A 13,633-nucleotide genomic window follows, 5' to 3' on the forward strand; every position below is an offset into this window, starting at 1 on the left:
CATTTCCACTGGAGCAGGGCTGCCCCTCCATCAGGCCCTCCAACCCCCAAGCCTGGCAGGAAAGCTCCTCTTAGAGGAAGGAGTCCCTTCCCAGGCCCAGTCCCCCCAATTGAGCAGCCCCAGTGACAGTGGCTCCTCTGGTCCTTCCCGCCCTGTGGGCACTGTGCCCCTGCGCACCCACTCACACTTTGCCCACGCTTCTTATTGTTCTGAACTGCTTGTCCTTGGCAGCAAAATTCAGCATGATGTGATATGCCAAGAGTTTTATGGAATATCCTTCTTTTATGAAATAACACAAGAAGTTATTTGGATGGAATACAGGCTGGGGAAGAAAAAAGGGGCATTTCATCTTTAACACTTACTTTGTCATTCTATAAAGACTTAATACAACACTTTCCACTCTTAAAATCCTAAGAAGCTCCCTGCTCACCCCCCAGGCCACTTTCACTTTCTCCAGACCTGAGGTGGGGGTGTGGAATTTTTACCATCCTCTAAGAGATGAGGATGATGCAGGATGGGAGGGAAGCCATTGGTCTGTGATCTCGCAGCCCATGAGTTATAAAGTCCAACTGGCTCCAAATCTGGCCTTTGACCTCTGCCACAGAAGGCTCATCTCTCCAGCAGTCTTACTCTGAAGGCCTCCTAGAGAGGATCTTGCGGGAGACCTGAGCACACCAGGGACAGGGCACAAAGCTTGCTTCCAGGGACCTCCTTGCACCCTTCTCTCCTGCAGGAAACTGTGCCCACTACCAAAAGGGAGGCTGGTGGTATAATGCCTGTGCCCACTCCAACCTCAACGGGGTCTGGTACCGCGGGGGCCATTACCGGAGCCGCTACCAGGATGGAGTCTACTGGGCTGAGTTCCGAGGAGGCTCCTACTCACTCAAGAAGGTGGTGATGATGATCCGGCCCAACCCCAACACCTTCCACTAAGCCGCTCCCCTCTGGATCTCCCGTGGCCATCAGCAGGAGCCTGCCCAGCATGCAGCCCCAGCACAATGAGCAACTACTCACCAGCTCATCCTGGGCTGTAAGGACTGAGAGCTGGATTCTGTTTTTTGAAGTCACTGTGTCAGATAATGAAACTGGACTGGTACTGTGTTCTCTGTCCCTTCTCTACTTTCCTTCAAATCAGACAGCCCCTCATGTTTCTAGGACAGGACTGCAGACAACTCTTTCTTTAAATAAATTATCCCTACAATAAAACACCATTGCAAAATACCTTCACGATATACATGTGCATGAGCCTCTCCATGCACTTAAGTGTATGCCACATGTATATGCATTACATACTATCACATGTGATATGTCTAGATACACATATGGGTTTGCTACATATACACCGAAATGCACTCCAACTCTCAGACATTAAAGTTGTCCCCAACTTTGCTCTTTGAAGGAAAACATTTCCTTGATGCTGTGTTTCTGGAGCCTAAGGGCAGATCATAGGCTGTGTAGCCCCGATTCAAAGACTAATCCTCGGTGTTGGCGCACCTGGATTCTTCCAGGAAGGTCCACAAGGCTCATCTCTCACATAGGGGTTCCTGTCTCCCTCTCTTAAGAACCCCCTTGGGCACCTACTCAAATTTCAAAAATCATTTCTGTTTTTATGCTTTCTCTGTTCTCAGGATTGTCACCACCTTCTACCCAGTTATTCACTCACCCAGCGCCCTCTGTGTCAGTCCCCTGCTGCCTACACATTCAAGGCGCCCTTTCTCTTTACCCCTTGCCCATCCTTTTCTACCACAAGACCTTTCCTTCCAGGCAAGAGTCCGCCACCTCTGAGTAGGAACAGTCTGGGCGCAGGTTCTGGCCAGGGAAGGGAAGGCCAGGCCCAAAGCTACACTGGCGGCCATGTAGATTGTGTGTTCAGTTCTGTATCTTCCGCTCATACTTTAGCCTCCATGTCATTTTAACCTTCACACAATAGTAGCCCCTACCTTGCCAGAGACACTCAGCTGAAGAGACGTCATCACTAATGTGCTGGGGCCCCCAGATGGCTACAGACTGGAGATCCCATGCTCAGGTGGACCAGAGTCTGCACCTCATCCCCCAACTACGCTTCTCTGGAGGACAGGGGCCACCAGACTCCTTGGTTGGTGCGCTGCATCATGGCGGCTTCCTGAATTCTGCCAGACTCAGTACTACCGGGACGACTGCCAAGCCAGGGGCAAGAGATGAGTCAGGAAGGTGAGACCCTCCCCGGTGGGCACATGGGTCAGGCATGCGAGATGTGGGGCTTTTGGTACTGTCCACGTCTGGGTGCGTGCCTATTACCTCAGCAGTTCTCACAAGTGTACCATGTAGCATGTTTTGTGTATATAAAAGGGAGGGTTTTTTTAATATATTCCCAGATTATCCTTGTAATGACACAAATCTGCAATAAAAGCCATCAGTGCTATATGATGCATCTACCCTGTGTGTTACTGTTTTAGACTGCTTTCCCGGGGCCTCTCACATTGGACCCTTTAAGATTTGGCATCTAGGGCACATGCCCAATCCATGCCTATGGCACTCTCCCTGTCTGGTTCCTGCCTGCTCCCTCCTGATCCCTGTGCCAGCACCTCAGCCAGGGTGGCTCTCTGGAGCCCAGCTCTGCGCTTCTAGTTACATTCTGAATACTTCCAGTGGGTGTCCTAAGAGCACCTCACAGCCGGGCAGGCAATCTCTGAGACATGCTCCCCCAAGGCCAAGCCTTCCTCCCCACCACATCCTCTGGCCTCCTCTCCCCACACCACTGCAGTGGGTGCCCCACCAGGAGCCTCTATCTCTCCCTCCTCCCAAGCCACATCCCCCACTAGGCACCAGAACTGTCTCCTACTACAACAGATCTGTGACTTGGGAAGGCAGGTCTAGACATGATAGGAAACCTTGAAGCTATAAAGGAAGAGACCAAGGGATATGACTTGAAATTTTTTTTTCTGTCTTCCAAAAAAGCAAAGCAAAATAAAACACTACCAAGATTGAGATGCAAATATCAAAAGAAAAAAAATATTTGCATGTAAATAGCAAATCCAGAATTAATACTATGACATATTCCAAGCTTTCAAATTAAGAAAGATACAAATACTGTGATAGAAAACTTGGCCAAGTATGTGAACAACCTTAGAAGTTGCAAATGGCCAGTAAACACGAGAAGATGTCAACTGCAGGGAGAACTAAGGGGTTGCACTGAGGGAAGGGTTAGCCATCATGTGTTGCCTCTCAGACTGGCAAAGACAGGACTGAGGTATAAACTGACTATTTTTTCAAGAGTAAGTTGGTGATATCAAAGTTTAAAATGCATTTAGGTCCTTAGACCCAGCAGTTCTTCTTAATCATCAAGAATACAACTGTGGGAAAGCCTTCTGGAGTGGGGTGTAGTTAAGGAGACTCTGTGTGTTTGGTGCTAAGGATGGAACCCAGGGCCTTGCAATGCTAGGTAGGTGCTCTGCCACTGAGCTATACCCCCAGTCCCAAGACTTGATGTTTGTAAAGCTTATTACATGCTTAAAAATGGACTTCTATTTTTTATTTCACCTTCATACAACTCTGTGAAGGAAGGATTATTATTCCCATCTCACTGAAGAGCAGGAGGCTTGAAGCTGAGGCTTGAAGTCAAGAATGTGCCACCAGGAGTTAATCCAGAAAGGACTAGGTGTTGGCACTGAGGACAAGTTCTTAGCCCTCCTTCTACCTCTCAGTCAGTTGCTTGGTCACAGGGGAATGCTACCTTGGCCCAGACCACAGCCACACCTCCTCAACATCTGGAGCAGAGTTGGGAGATATAGGAAACTTAGGCAAAGGAAAATGAGGTACACCCTTACTGCTCACTGGCATCATATCCAAACCCCAAAGCAGAAAGTTCTAGAAAGTCAAGCTAGTCAATATGAAGAAGTCCTTTATCTGAGCTACCTGGGATCCAAATAAAAGCAGACCATAATACCAACTCCTACTCCCCACCAAGCCCTATCCTGGCACCCAAATCTGGGTATTATCCAAACCATACCCTGGCTATATGGAGCAGAGGAGTAAGGTCCTCAAAGATGTGCAGCCTGCTTTCCCCAGAGTAAAAATGAAAGGGAGGAGGTCAGTTCACTGGGTAGCACCTGGAGAAAGATCATGGGAAAGGGAGTTGGGCTCAGGGACCTGGAGGCTGGGGACCTTGAGCTGTTCTCACTAGCAGACAGCCAGTTAGCATCTGGAGGTCTGCCCAAGTCAGATCAGCAGTGCTCCTCTGCCTTCCAGCCAGCAAACTTGTCAGGCCTATAATCACAGAAGTACTCCATGGTTGGTACCTCTGTAGACCTAGATGGATATCAATAAAGCCCAGACTTCCTCCAGTGCCAGCCAAACCCCCACATCCCAGTTTTGGCCAATACTTTGACCAGTAATGGTCCCCAAGCAGGTGCCACTGAACAGAACCTCCTTCTCCAAATTTTGCCAGTGTGAGCAAGATTGAAAGAGAAACCTTCAAAGGACTGGAAGCAATGACAATGGGAGTCCTCCATGCCTAAAGCCCAGACACTCAGGAGTCCAAGGGGTCCTCCCTGAATTCCAGGACCACCTCACCTGCTTCAGTCTTATTGAAATCTGTTAAAGAAACCCAGGCAACTAGATTAAATAAAAAGGGCACATTTTGGGTACAAAGATGTAAAAAGGCACTCCCTCTGCCTCAGTTTTACCTGGCAGTCCCAAGACTAAGGACAAAATAATAGTTACCAGGATCTCATATTCCAGAGCTTGCAAGGTGCAAGATCATCACCACAAAGGAACAACCTCAGGCTGCAGCTTAGTGATGCCCACCTGAATTCTATGTAAGAAGTGCAAGGAAAAGATCATGGGGTGGGGGAGAATGATGTGTCCCTATGATATGTCCTCTGCCACACAGGAAGAGGAGATGTCTTCCTTACCCCAAACCATGTGAGAGGGATGACAAGGAACCACTCCCGGAGCTGGTGAGGCCCAAGCCAGCAGAGCAGTGAGAAGTGTAAGATTCTGGAAGCTCCCAGACAGCAGGCTACCTGGATGACAGGGGTGGGGGCAGGGCAGCAAGTACGGAACAAGGGAAGCAGCAGTGAGCATCAGCTGAGCTGGAGGAGCAGCGTTACCCTACCAGGAGAAGGTGAGGTGCCCAGAGAGAGGCTGGTAGCAGAAAAGAGGAGACGGAGTTCAGGCTGCGTGCCAGGGACAGGCAGGTACAACTCTGGAGGAGAACTGAGCAGCCACGGAACATGGGCTCTTTCCTGTCACCTCTTCTGGCCCCTGCTCCAATTCCAAGGGCCGGAAATCTCTGTGGGCAAGTGGAGGAGGCAGTGGGGCTGGCCAGGATTCAGCGAAGAAGCTGACCTGTACCCTCCCCAGCTCCAGCTGGTTGGCTTTAGGAGTCCAGACTCATGAGTGCTACACAGGACTATCTGGAATGACAGCATTGTCAGAAGGAACTGGGCTTTGTCAAGCCTGACACCAAGAAGACCAAGGGGCCTGCTGAGTTCTCAGCTTTGCTGGGAACAGAATTAGTTTACTGAGACGCTTGAAAGGACACTGCAGAAAAAATAAGGTTGGTTTCTTCTTCCACCTGAGTCCAGCTCATTTAATAAGCCGGTTATATAAGGACACGAGGTATCTCCCTGAGTCCACGGGCCGGGATGCAGCTGGGCCTCCCGAGGGCCAGGACCAGAAACTGCCTGGAAACCCTTCAGGAAAGAAGGCGGCACCCTTCCCCGCCCCGCTCCTCTCCCCTTCCTGCAGGATTTCTTTCTCGGTTTCTCACTGTGCACCCGTCCAGAGTACCCTCACTCCCTGTCCCAGCAACAGCCCCACCTGGCTTTCCTGAGTTCACACGTCCCCCAGGTCTGAGCGCCAGCATCTCTACATTCCTATGCCAACTCCTGGATGAAGAATCTGATTGGCCAGCCAGGGCCCTGGCTCAGAGCTGGGCTGGGTGGAATGAACGCTGCTGCTGGGGCGCAATGCTGTGCAAGAGACAAGGAAGTCCCAGGTTCCCAAGGGTGGGGGTCATGGGATGGATCTCTATTCAAAAAGGGGTTTAGACTATACTCCAACTGTCATTGGCTCCTATCCTCTCTAGAGACCATGCATACTTTGCCAACTAGATGGATTCCATCCCATTACTCATGTGAAAGGGTCCTGTTTCCCAGGCTTTCCCTTCCTGACCACTGTCCTTTCCTAAAAAGCACACCTAACCCTTCCAGGCCCAGCTGGGTTACTAAACATGACCCCTGGCTATGCCCTTATGGGGCTCCTCCTGCCCTTCCTGGGGACACTGGATTTCTCAACAATCTCTGGATAAGAGAAGCAATAAGCTCCCCACTGCTGGGGACTTCCTGGCCACATTTTGCTCTGGGCAACACTGATACCATCTATCATTATGGGTTACTTTCCATGTTCCAGGGAGCATGAAGGTTTCTAAATTCTTACAGCCCTTTAAGATGGGTTTTATAATTACCCTCTCTTCAACATAGAAAATTGAAGCTCTGTGATGTAAACAACCTGCCCAAGAAGGTGCAGCCTGAGAACCTGGGAACTTCAGCACCATGGGTCTGGTTCCTGAGCTGCCTTCACGGCATCCACCACTGCACTCTAGGAGGAAGTGATACCACCGCTCCATTTCTATTAGCCATGGCTCAGGAATGCATCTGAGAATCGTGGTGATCCTGAGCTCCTGCCCACAAGAGTGGCCAGCCTGCCTGCCTATGCAAAAGCAGCTAGGGGACAGCAGGTCCCTAGATGTCAGGAAGCCAGTCCATGACTATTTGCCCAATTTACTTCAGAGCAATGGGCACAGAATAATAGAGGCAGTGATGGAGAATATCTCATAGCTTCTTGGGCCTTCCAACAGCTAAAGCCACTGGACCTGCCTTTCTCCTCTCCCTCCTATGGGACAGAAAGCCACTTGTCCTACAACCTGCAGATCCAACAACCCCAGCCTTTAATGCTCAAAGTGTTCCTCTGTGGCTAGTCTGGTATCACCTCATATACCAGTTCTTCCTGGCCTGAGCCTTGGTCTATGTTGTCTGGTAGCTGGATCCTGGGTATGGTGGCTTATCTCCTGTCTGTGTACCCTCAGGTATGTGGCTTGCTAACCTTGGTCTTTCTCAGATTCCAGAGTCAGGCTGGTACCAGTACTGACCTGGGATTCTACCCCTTATGGACACAAGCCTTGAGGCCAACCATCCCGACATTCAAGCATCTTGTCTCCCCCAACTTGGGGCATTGTGGGCCAGCTCAATACACATGTGGGAACCAGACACAGATTATTTTCCTGTCTGCACAGCCTCCCAAAGCACTTCCACATGTGGCCCCTCCTGGGTGGGTGGCCATCTGGCTGTCCCATGTCCTGCTGGCTGATGGTCATGATGAGTATGACTCCATGGGAGGGTTAGAGGGTTCTCCCTTTCCCTTGCTGAAGTGCATCCTGAAGCTCAGAGACATGTGAGGAGAGGGATCCTTGCCTATAGCTGTCCTGAGCCTTTGCAGACATGGGAGTGGCCCAGAGTCTGAAAAGGCAGCTCCTGTAGAGGAAATGGAATTAGAATTCCCTTTTGAAACCATGTGATGGCAGAGGCCTACCCCCTGGTTATTTCAATGAGGGGAGAGGATTAGAAGAAGCTCACAGTCACTTTGAAGCCAGGAATTGCTGACCAGACCTAGGCAAGTGTGCTGGGCCTAGATTTAGGTCGGCCTCCTCTCCACAGGAACCCAAAGCCAGGCAGCCCTTCCTCTTGGATCAGGGCAGTGCAGGGCTATGTAGGGAACCAGAATCAGGGCCAGATATTGAGGAAGCAGAGGACAGCTGATTAGTGTCGAAGACCTGAAGCCTGGCTGCCTAACCCAAGAGAATTGACAGAGAAGTGTGTATTTAAAAAGATGCCATCTTCACCTGTCATTTCAGCTTAGGAAGAGTGAGAAAGCAGGCATGCCCGTGGAGCGGGTGGAAGAACAACGGCAGCCTTTTTAGAGCGCATCCGAGCGGTGGCTACCAAAAGGCTGCGACAGTATTTGCCCTAGTGGTTCCACATCTAGCGTTCCATGTTTCAGACCGGTAAATATACAGACAGGTAGAAGGATATTCCCCACTGTGCTATCTATAAGTGGGAAAAAGCAGAAACCACCTCAATGATCATCAGAGGGGTATGACTTGCCAGACCAGGACACACCCACACACCTGCAGGTGCCAAGGAGCCACTGAAAAGAACGAGAGGAGGCTCTATACTGGCTGCCACTGAGCAGGATCTGACATTTTAAGTGGGAAAAAAAAGTAAGGAACAAAACACGATCTATCAAACATTCATTCCAACTCTGGATAGAAAGTGCAGTACCTTATGCACCCTCCCCGGCACAGCTGCTCGTGGCTGTGAACTGGCACGTCTGGAAGGGCCCACGCACCAGCTGCTAGCAGTGGTGCCTCTGGGCAGGAAAAGAGGAAGAATGTGATTTTCACTTTTCACTTTATAGACTTCTTTTTAGTGTGAATGATCTTTACAGCAAGTAATGTGTTACTTTTGTAATTTTTAAAAGTCTTAAAAAGAATGTGTGGGAGACCAATGCCATTCACGGGCACATTTCTTCTGGGTGACTGTAAGGAACGAAAACGCCTTAATTTCCCCCAGACAGGCATCCAGGGCCTCTGCTGGCCTGCACACACAGCAGTCCAGAGTCCAGCGTACACTTCGTCAGCAATCACATCCTTTCTGTGAGGAAACTTCCAGTCCCCGACTAGTCTCCCCACGCACCTTCTTCCTTACAAAGCTGTGAGAACTTGTCATTTCCCAAACTGGCAGCCACCTTCTCCACCTATTGCATTTTCCTCCCTCAAAATTAACTTTTGGGAGAGGCCTAGAACTTCCTGCTCCCCTAGGGTCAGTCTCCTGCATGTGGAGTGTAGTACAAGATTGGGCAACAGACTGGGCAACAAGGAATAGCCAATGTGGGGTAGTGATAAGGTCATGTAACATCCTAGTTATGTATGTGTTGCTATGCAACAAATGCCCCAAACCTTGGCAGGTTGCAATGAGCATTCATTATCTTGTAGGTTCTATGGATCAGGAACTTGGGCATATTTTAGGTAGTGTCTCTAGCTCAAGGCTGCCCATGAAGCTCAGTCAAGCTGCTACCTGGGGCCTTGGTTTTATCTGAAGGCTCAACTTTAAGGTAGGACCGTCTTCCAAACTCCCTCCATGGTTGTTGGCAGCCCTCAATCCCTGCCACATGGGTCTCTCCATGGCATTGCCAAGCACATCATAGCTGGATTCCCCCAGGATGAATGACCCAAGACAGTAAGAAAGAGCAAGTACTCAACATAAAAAGGACATTTCTTTTATAATTTCATCTCCAAAATGAGTCACTTTAATCCTACTCTTATTTATACTTCACTGCTATGACCTAAGTTAAAAATAGTGCTTCCTTCAGAGGAAGGAGTGTGGGGAGGATTACATGAGATAATGCACATAAAGTGTGAAAGAATAAACATGAGTTGTTGTAATTATTAGTAGTTAGTTTCTAACCAGAGATCCAAAGAGTTAAGGAAGCCAGAGAAGAACAGGTGTCCTGGTGAGAACACAGGCTCTTGCTACAGAACCACACTTTCTCTTGCACACAATGGGTTTATACTCTTACCTCCTATTGGGGTGTCAGACAAAACCCAAACCAGAAAAAGGGTGAAGTAGGTCTTTCCTTGGCCCCAGAAGACAGAAATGGACAAGACATTCCAGCTTTGGCCAGCAAGGCATGCAGGAAGCCAGCCGGCCCCAGGGCTCCTTTCCTGACCTTCCTGTTTTCCTCCAACATCTCTATGGAATCAGATGTTGACTGGAGGATGCACTAGTTAAGGCTGGGTGGAATCCAGCCATGGGCATGAAGTCTCAAGTTAACTGGTATCTACCTGGCCTATGATGTTGGGTAAGTCATAGGTTAAGGTTTTTTCATTCATAAAATGAGGATTTTAAATAATCTAGCTAGTTTCTGTAAGGACTGAGGAAGATTATGAAGCCCCAGAGAAATGTGGATTTTAAGGTAACAAATCTTGAGATTGCAAAAGTAAAAATGATCTTTTCCCTTAGGGAAGGGAGAGATTTGGAACAATATGCAATTAACCACTCTATAAAATAATGGAAATGTTTCCTGCATTTTGATTGGGGATAGGACATTTTTTAGATCATTCTATTGACTAAGAAACAAGTTTGAGCCTGGGGCAGAGGGAAGCTCTTCTCTGCTCACTAGGGTTGAGAAAAGGTTGAATATCGCCACTGAGGGAAGGGAACCCTGATCAAAGGCTGTCCTGGGCCAGGGAGGGAGGGTAGGATTTCAGCTATTTGCAGCACATGGCCATCAGGAAGAGAGGAGAAAAGGGCCTGGCCATTGCTCTGCAGACAGACATATCAGAGTCCAAGCTTAGATGTTTCTTTGTGGCCCTGCGGTCTCCATATCCATCCCTCCACCTTGCTGCCCCAGCTGAGGAAGAAACCTGGCTCTTTACCAGGTCAGTCAGAGAGCCTGGCTGGGAAGGGAGAGCCGACCAGTGGGAGGGGTCAGAGGAGTGAGGCCAGGCAGTGAGCAGAGGCAAGGAGCCACAACCAAAAGGCGCTGTGGAACAAATGAGTGCTCCTGGGAGTCCTTGGAAACGCTTGGGGTGGGGAACTGAGAAAAGGCCAGATTTCCTGCACGTGGAAGTATTTTAGTTTTGGAAAAAGGAAAGGACTACCCTAAATGCTGGCCCACTTGGGGCCAGCCAGATGACACTATTGCTAACCCTGATGTGGGCGCTGTTGGATTTGGTCTGGGGGTGGTTGCCACAGCAAAGAGGCAACAGCATGTCTCAGTCATCAGCAACTCTGCAGGCTGGGCCTGCCTGCTCCATCCCTGCTGCGCTTGCTCTCTCCCCTCTACTTTAAGGGTGTCCAAGGCTTAATGCACATGGTGATCCTCAAAGGCCATGGGCAGGGACGTGCTCAGTGTCTCCATCAGGTATAAGGGCTGTGCTCACCAAAAATTGTCTTAGGTCTTTCCAAAGCTTTGCTCTAAAATGAACTATTTGTAAAGGCCTTTCCCTGGGCCCTCACTTTTTCTGAACTACAGTGATTCATCACAGGCCTATCCATGATCCCCTAACTATCCCTCCTCTAGCCACCCCTCCTAGAAACCACTTTCTGCACTGCAGCCAAGACGATGCATGCTAAACGCAAATCCAGCCCAGCTGTACCCTTATGTAAAATTCTTTCACAGTTCCCTACTGCTCTCGGTTGGTGGGTCAGGTCAGAGCCAGAGCTGCCCACTCCCAGTGTCCAGGCCCTCAGCAATCTGGCCCCTCCCTTCCACTCTGGCCACTTCTTGTGACACCCTCCTCCTCCTCCCCCTCCTCTTCATTCTTGGCTCTCCAGACAGTTTTTCTAATATGTTTTTCCTACTTCAGGGCAAGGTGTTGTCTTTGAGGGGGATTTTAGCTCCTCACCTCTGAACCCAGGGTATACAACCTTTAGAGCTCCACTTCCCTCCAGAAACCCCTTCCTAGTAACCCAGACCAGGAAGGGTGCCCTTTTCTTTGCTCCTTTGCCGTTCCCTTTAGAGTGTTCAACTCATTTCCAGTTTCTTCCTCATGGCTAGTGCTCAAGGCTGGATGGGGAGCTTTGCAAGGGCAGAGGTGGCATGTGATTGATCCACATAAGTCCCTGCTGAACCCTAGTGGCAGGGCACACCCACTTTGTGGTGGGACCTACCACATGCTGCCCGCTATTCTGGGGGTCTCTGGGGCATCAGAGCACACACTTTCTTTTGATCAAACGCCACTTCTTTTTTTTTCTGCCATCCAGTGCAGCACTTTATTTTTTGTCAGTTTATAGAATATTTAATTAGATCACTTCATTATAATATAGTACAAATATAATTAGAGTATGGGGCACAATCAGGCTGGTGAAATAGCTCAGTTATTATCTGTTCCCAATTATTTGAAGGTTCTCTATCTAGAGTAAATAATTCCTAATTATGAATGATTTCAATCAAATGGAAATTTATTGTATAATATGCAAATGCTGTTTAATACGGGTGGTTTGATGGGATTAGGTCCTCTGTAATATCACAACTATACCCAGTAGGATCTTAAAGATGGACTTGTCATGCTGCTTTCAGAGTCCACAGGTCTGACCAAAAATGTATTATCAGCATGAAACATCCTGAATTCACTATTCTTTCTTTTTTTAAATTTTAATTTGTAATATATGACAACAGGATGCATTACTCATATTATACATATAGAGCACAATTTTTCATATCTCTGGTTGTACACAAAGTACAGACACATCCTTCCTGTTTCTTCTTTTTGAAAACTCTTTGAGGTGTCTGGCTGATTAGCCCAGAGTGTTTTACACTCACCAACAACTTGCCTTTGTTTTATTTTTTTATTTATTTTTTTTTTTTTTTATATTTTTAAAAACATTGCCTTTGTTTTAAACTTCAGAATTTATATTTGAAAATAGAGGCTTACTTTAAAAAAAAATGAAGGGTTTGTTTATTTGAAGAAATAACTTAGGATCTCAAAATTTCCTTCACATATTAGAGGTCTGGATAGGTTTACCAAGAATGTCTAAGTTTTCTCTTATTATTCAAAATTGTCATGATGCCTGATTTTTTGTTTCTTGAGAGATCACAATTTTCCACACTGCTACAATACTTTTAAATCAGCTCTAAAGCATTTCAAATCCATCACATTCCTAATTTTATTTAGTTATTTCCTGGAAGGAGTAATAAGTAGTGAAAACCAAACACCCCCTAAATCAATGCAGCTATTTAGAAATAGGTGGTGTAGTCATTCTTCAAACCTCTGTCTGCTTTTGTTACCATTTCATCAGAATTGGGTGATTATGGGAGTTGCTATCACACAAAATTAGCTGCAAAATATTGACTGTATCTCCCAATACTATTTTCACACTCTGAAGTAATTTGGAAGAAACTAGATGATTCAAAGAAAGTCTTATTTCTTAAATGTAATAAATTTTCCCCTCTGTGTTTTTTAAATTATGTTTCACAAGGAACCCAGGACACCAAAGTGCAGCCAACTGGCTCTAAAGTTCACTAAAGGTTGGACTACATGCCCACGCAGGTTGGCAACAGTGGCTGATATTACGTGAGGGCATCTCTCGTGGATGACACAAGAGTAAAGAGTCATGGAAACCCAGTTAGCACAGAACCTTCCACAGAGAGTTAAGAGAATCATCACAAAAATAAAACCCACATTTGCTATTAGAGGCAAATAGCCACTGAGGCGGGAGCAAGGTCTCAGGCAGTGGAAGCAACAGAGCAGCTGGAAACATCAGAGAGGAGCCTACGCTCCTCCCAGAGCAGCTCCCTCCCTCCCCGAGGAAAGACCTACAGTGAGGATTTGTCAGGGAAAAACAAATGGTTGCAGACATTTTTTCCTATATTGTACCTTCCAGGAATTATGTAACCATCACTTTTTAGATAAACAAATCCATCCCCGTGAAGGTTGGGTTTTCAAGAGGAATCCAGTATTGAAAGAAACCACAACCTAGGTTTGGGCAGGGTCTGTCCATGGCATTCAGATGAGCAAGTGAAGACCCCAGCTGCCCTCAGGACAGTGGCCCCACTGAGCCTCAGAATGAGACCTTGCTTCATGTTTACT

The 13,633-nt window shown here is 47.8% G+C and overlaps 2 protein-coding genes across 17 annotated transcripts in view; one reads left to right on the forward strand and one right to left on the reverse strand.

The window, feature by feature from the left end:
• Positions 1–2,414, forward strand: part of Angptl2 (angiopoietin like 2) — a 35,056-nt gene extending 32,642 nt beyond the window's left edge. Inside the window, exon 5 of the mRNA XM_015497574.1 lies at positions 734–2,414. Within this exon, the coding sequence (XP_015353060.1) occupies positions 734–933 (200 nt within the window). The 3' untranslated portion in view covers positions 934–2,414. The remainder of the gene's footprint in view (positions 1–733) is intronic.
• Ralgps1 (Ral GEF with PH domain and SH3 binding motif 1) overlaps positions 1–13,633 on the reverse strand; it is a 258,635-nt gene that overhangs the window by 111,067 nt on the left and 133,935 nt on the right. The gene's annotated exons all lie outside the window — the stretch shown is intronic.

Source organism: Marmota marmota, unplaced genomic scaffold (assembly GCF_001458135.2).
Source record: "Marmota marmota marmota unplaced genomic scaffold, marMar, whole genome shotgun sequence".
In the NCBI taxonomy this organism is placed as follows: domain Eukaryota; kingdom Metazoa; phylum Chordata; class Mammalia; order Rodentia; family Sciuridae; genus Marmota; species Marmota marmota.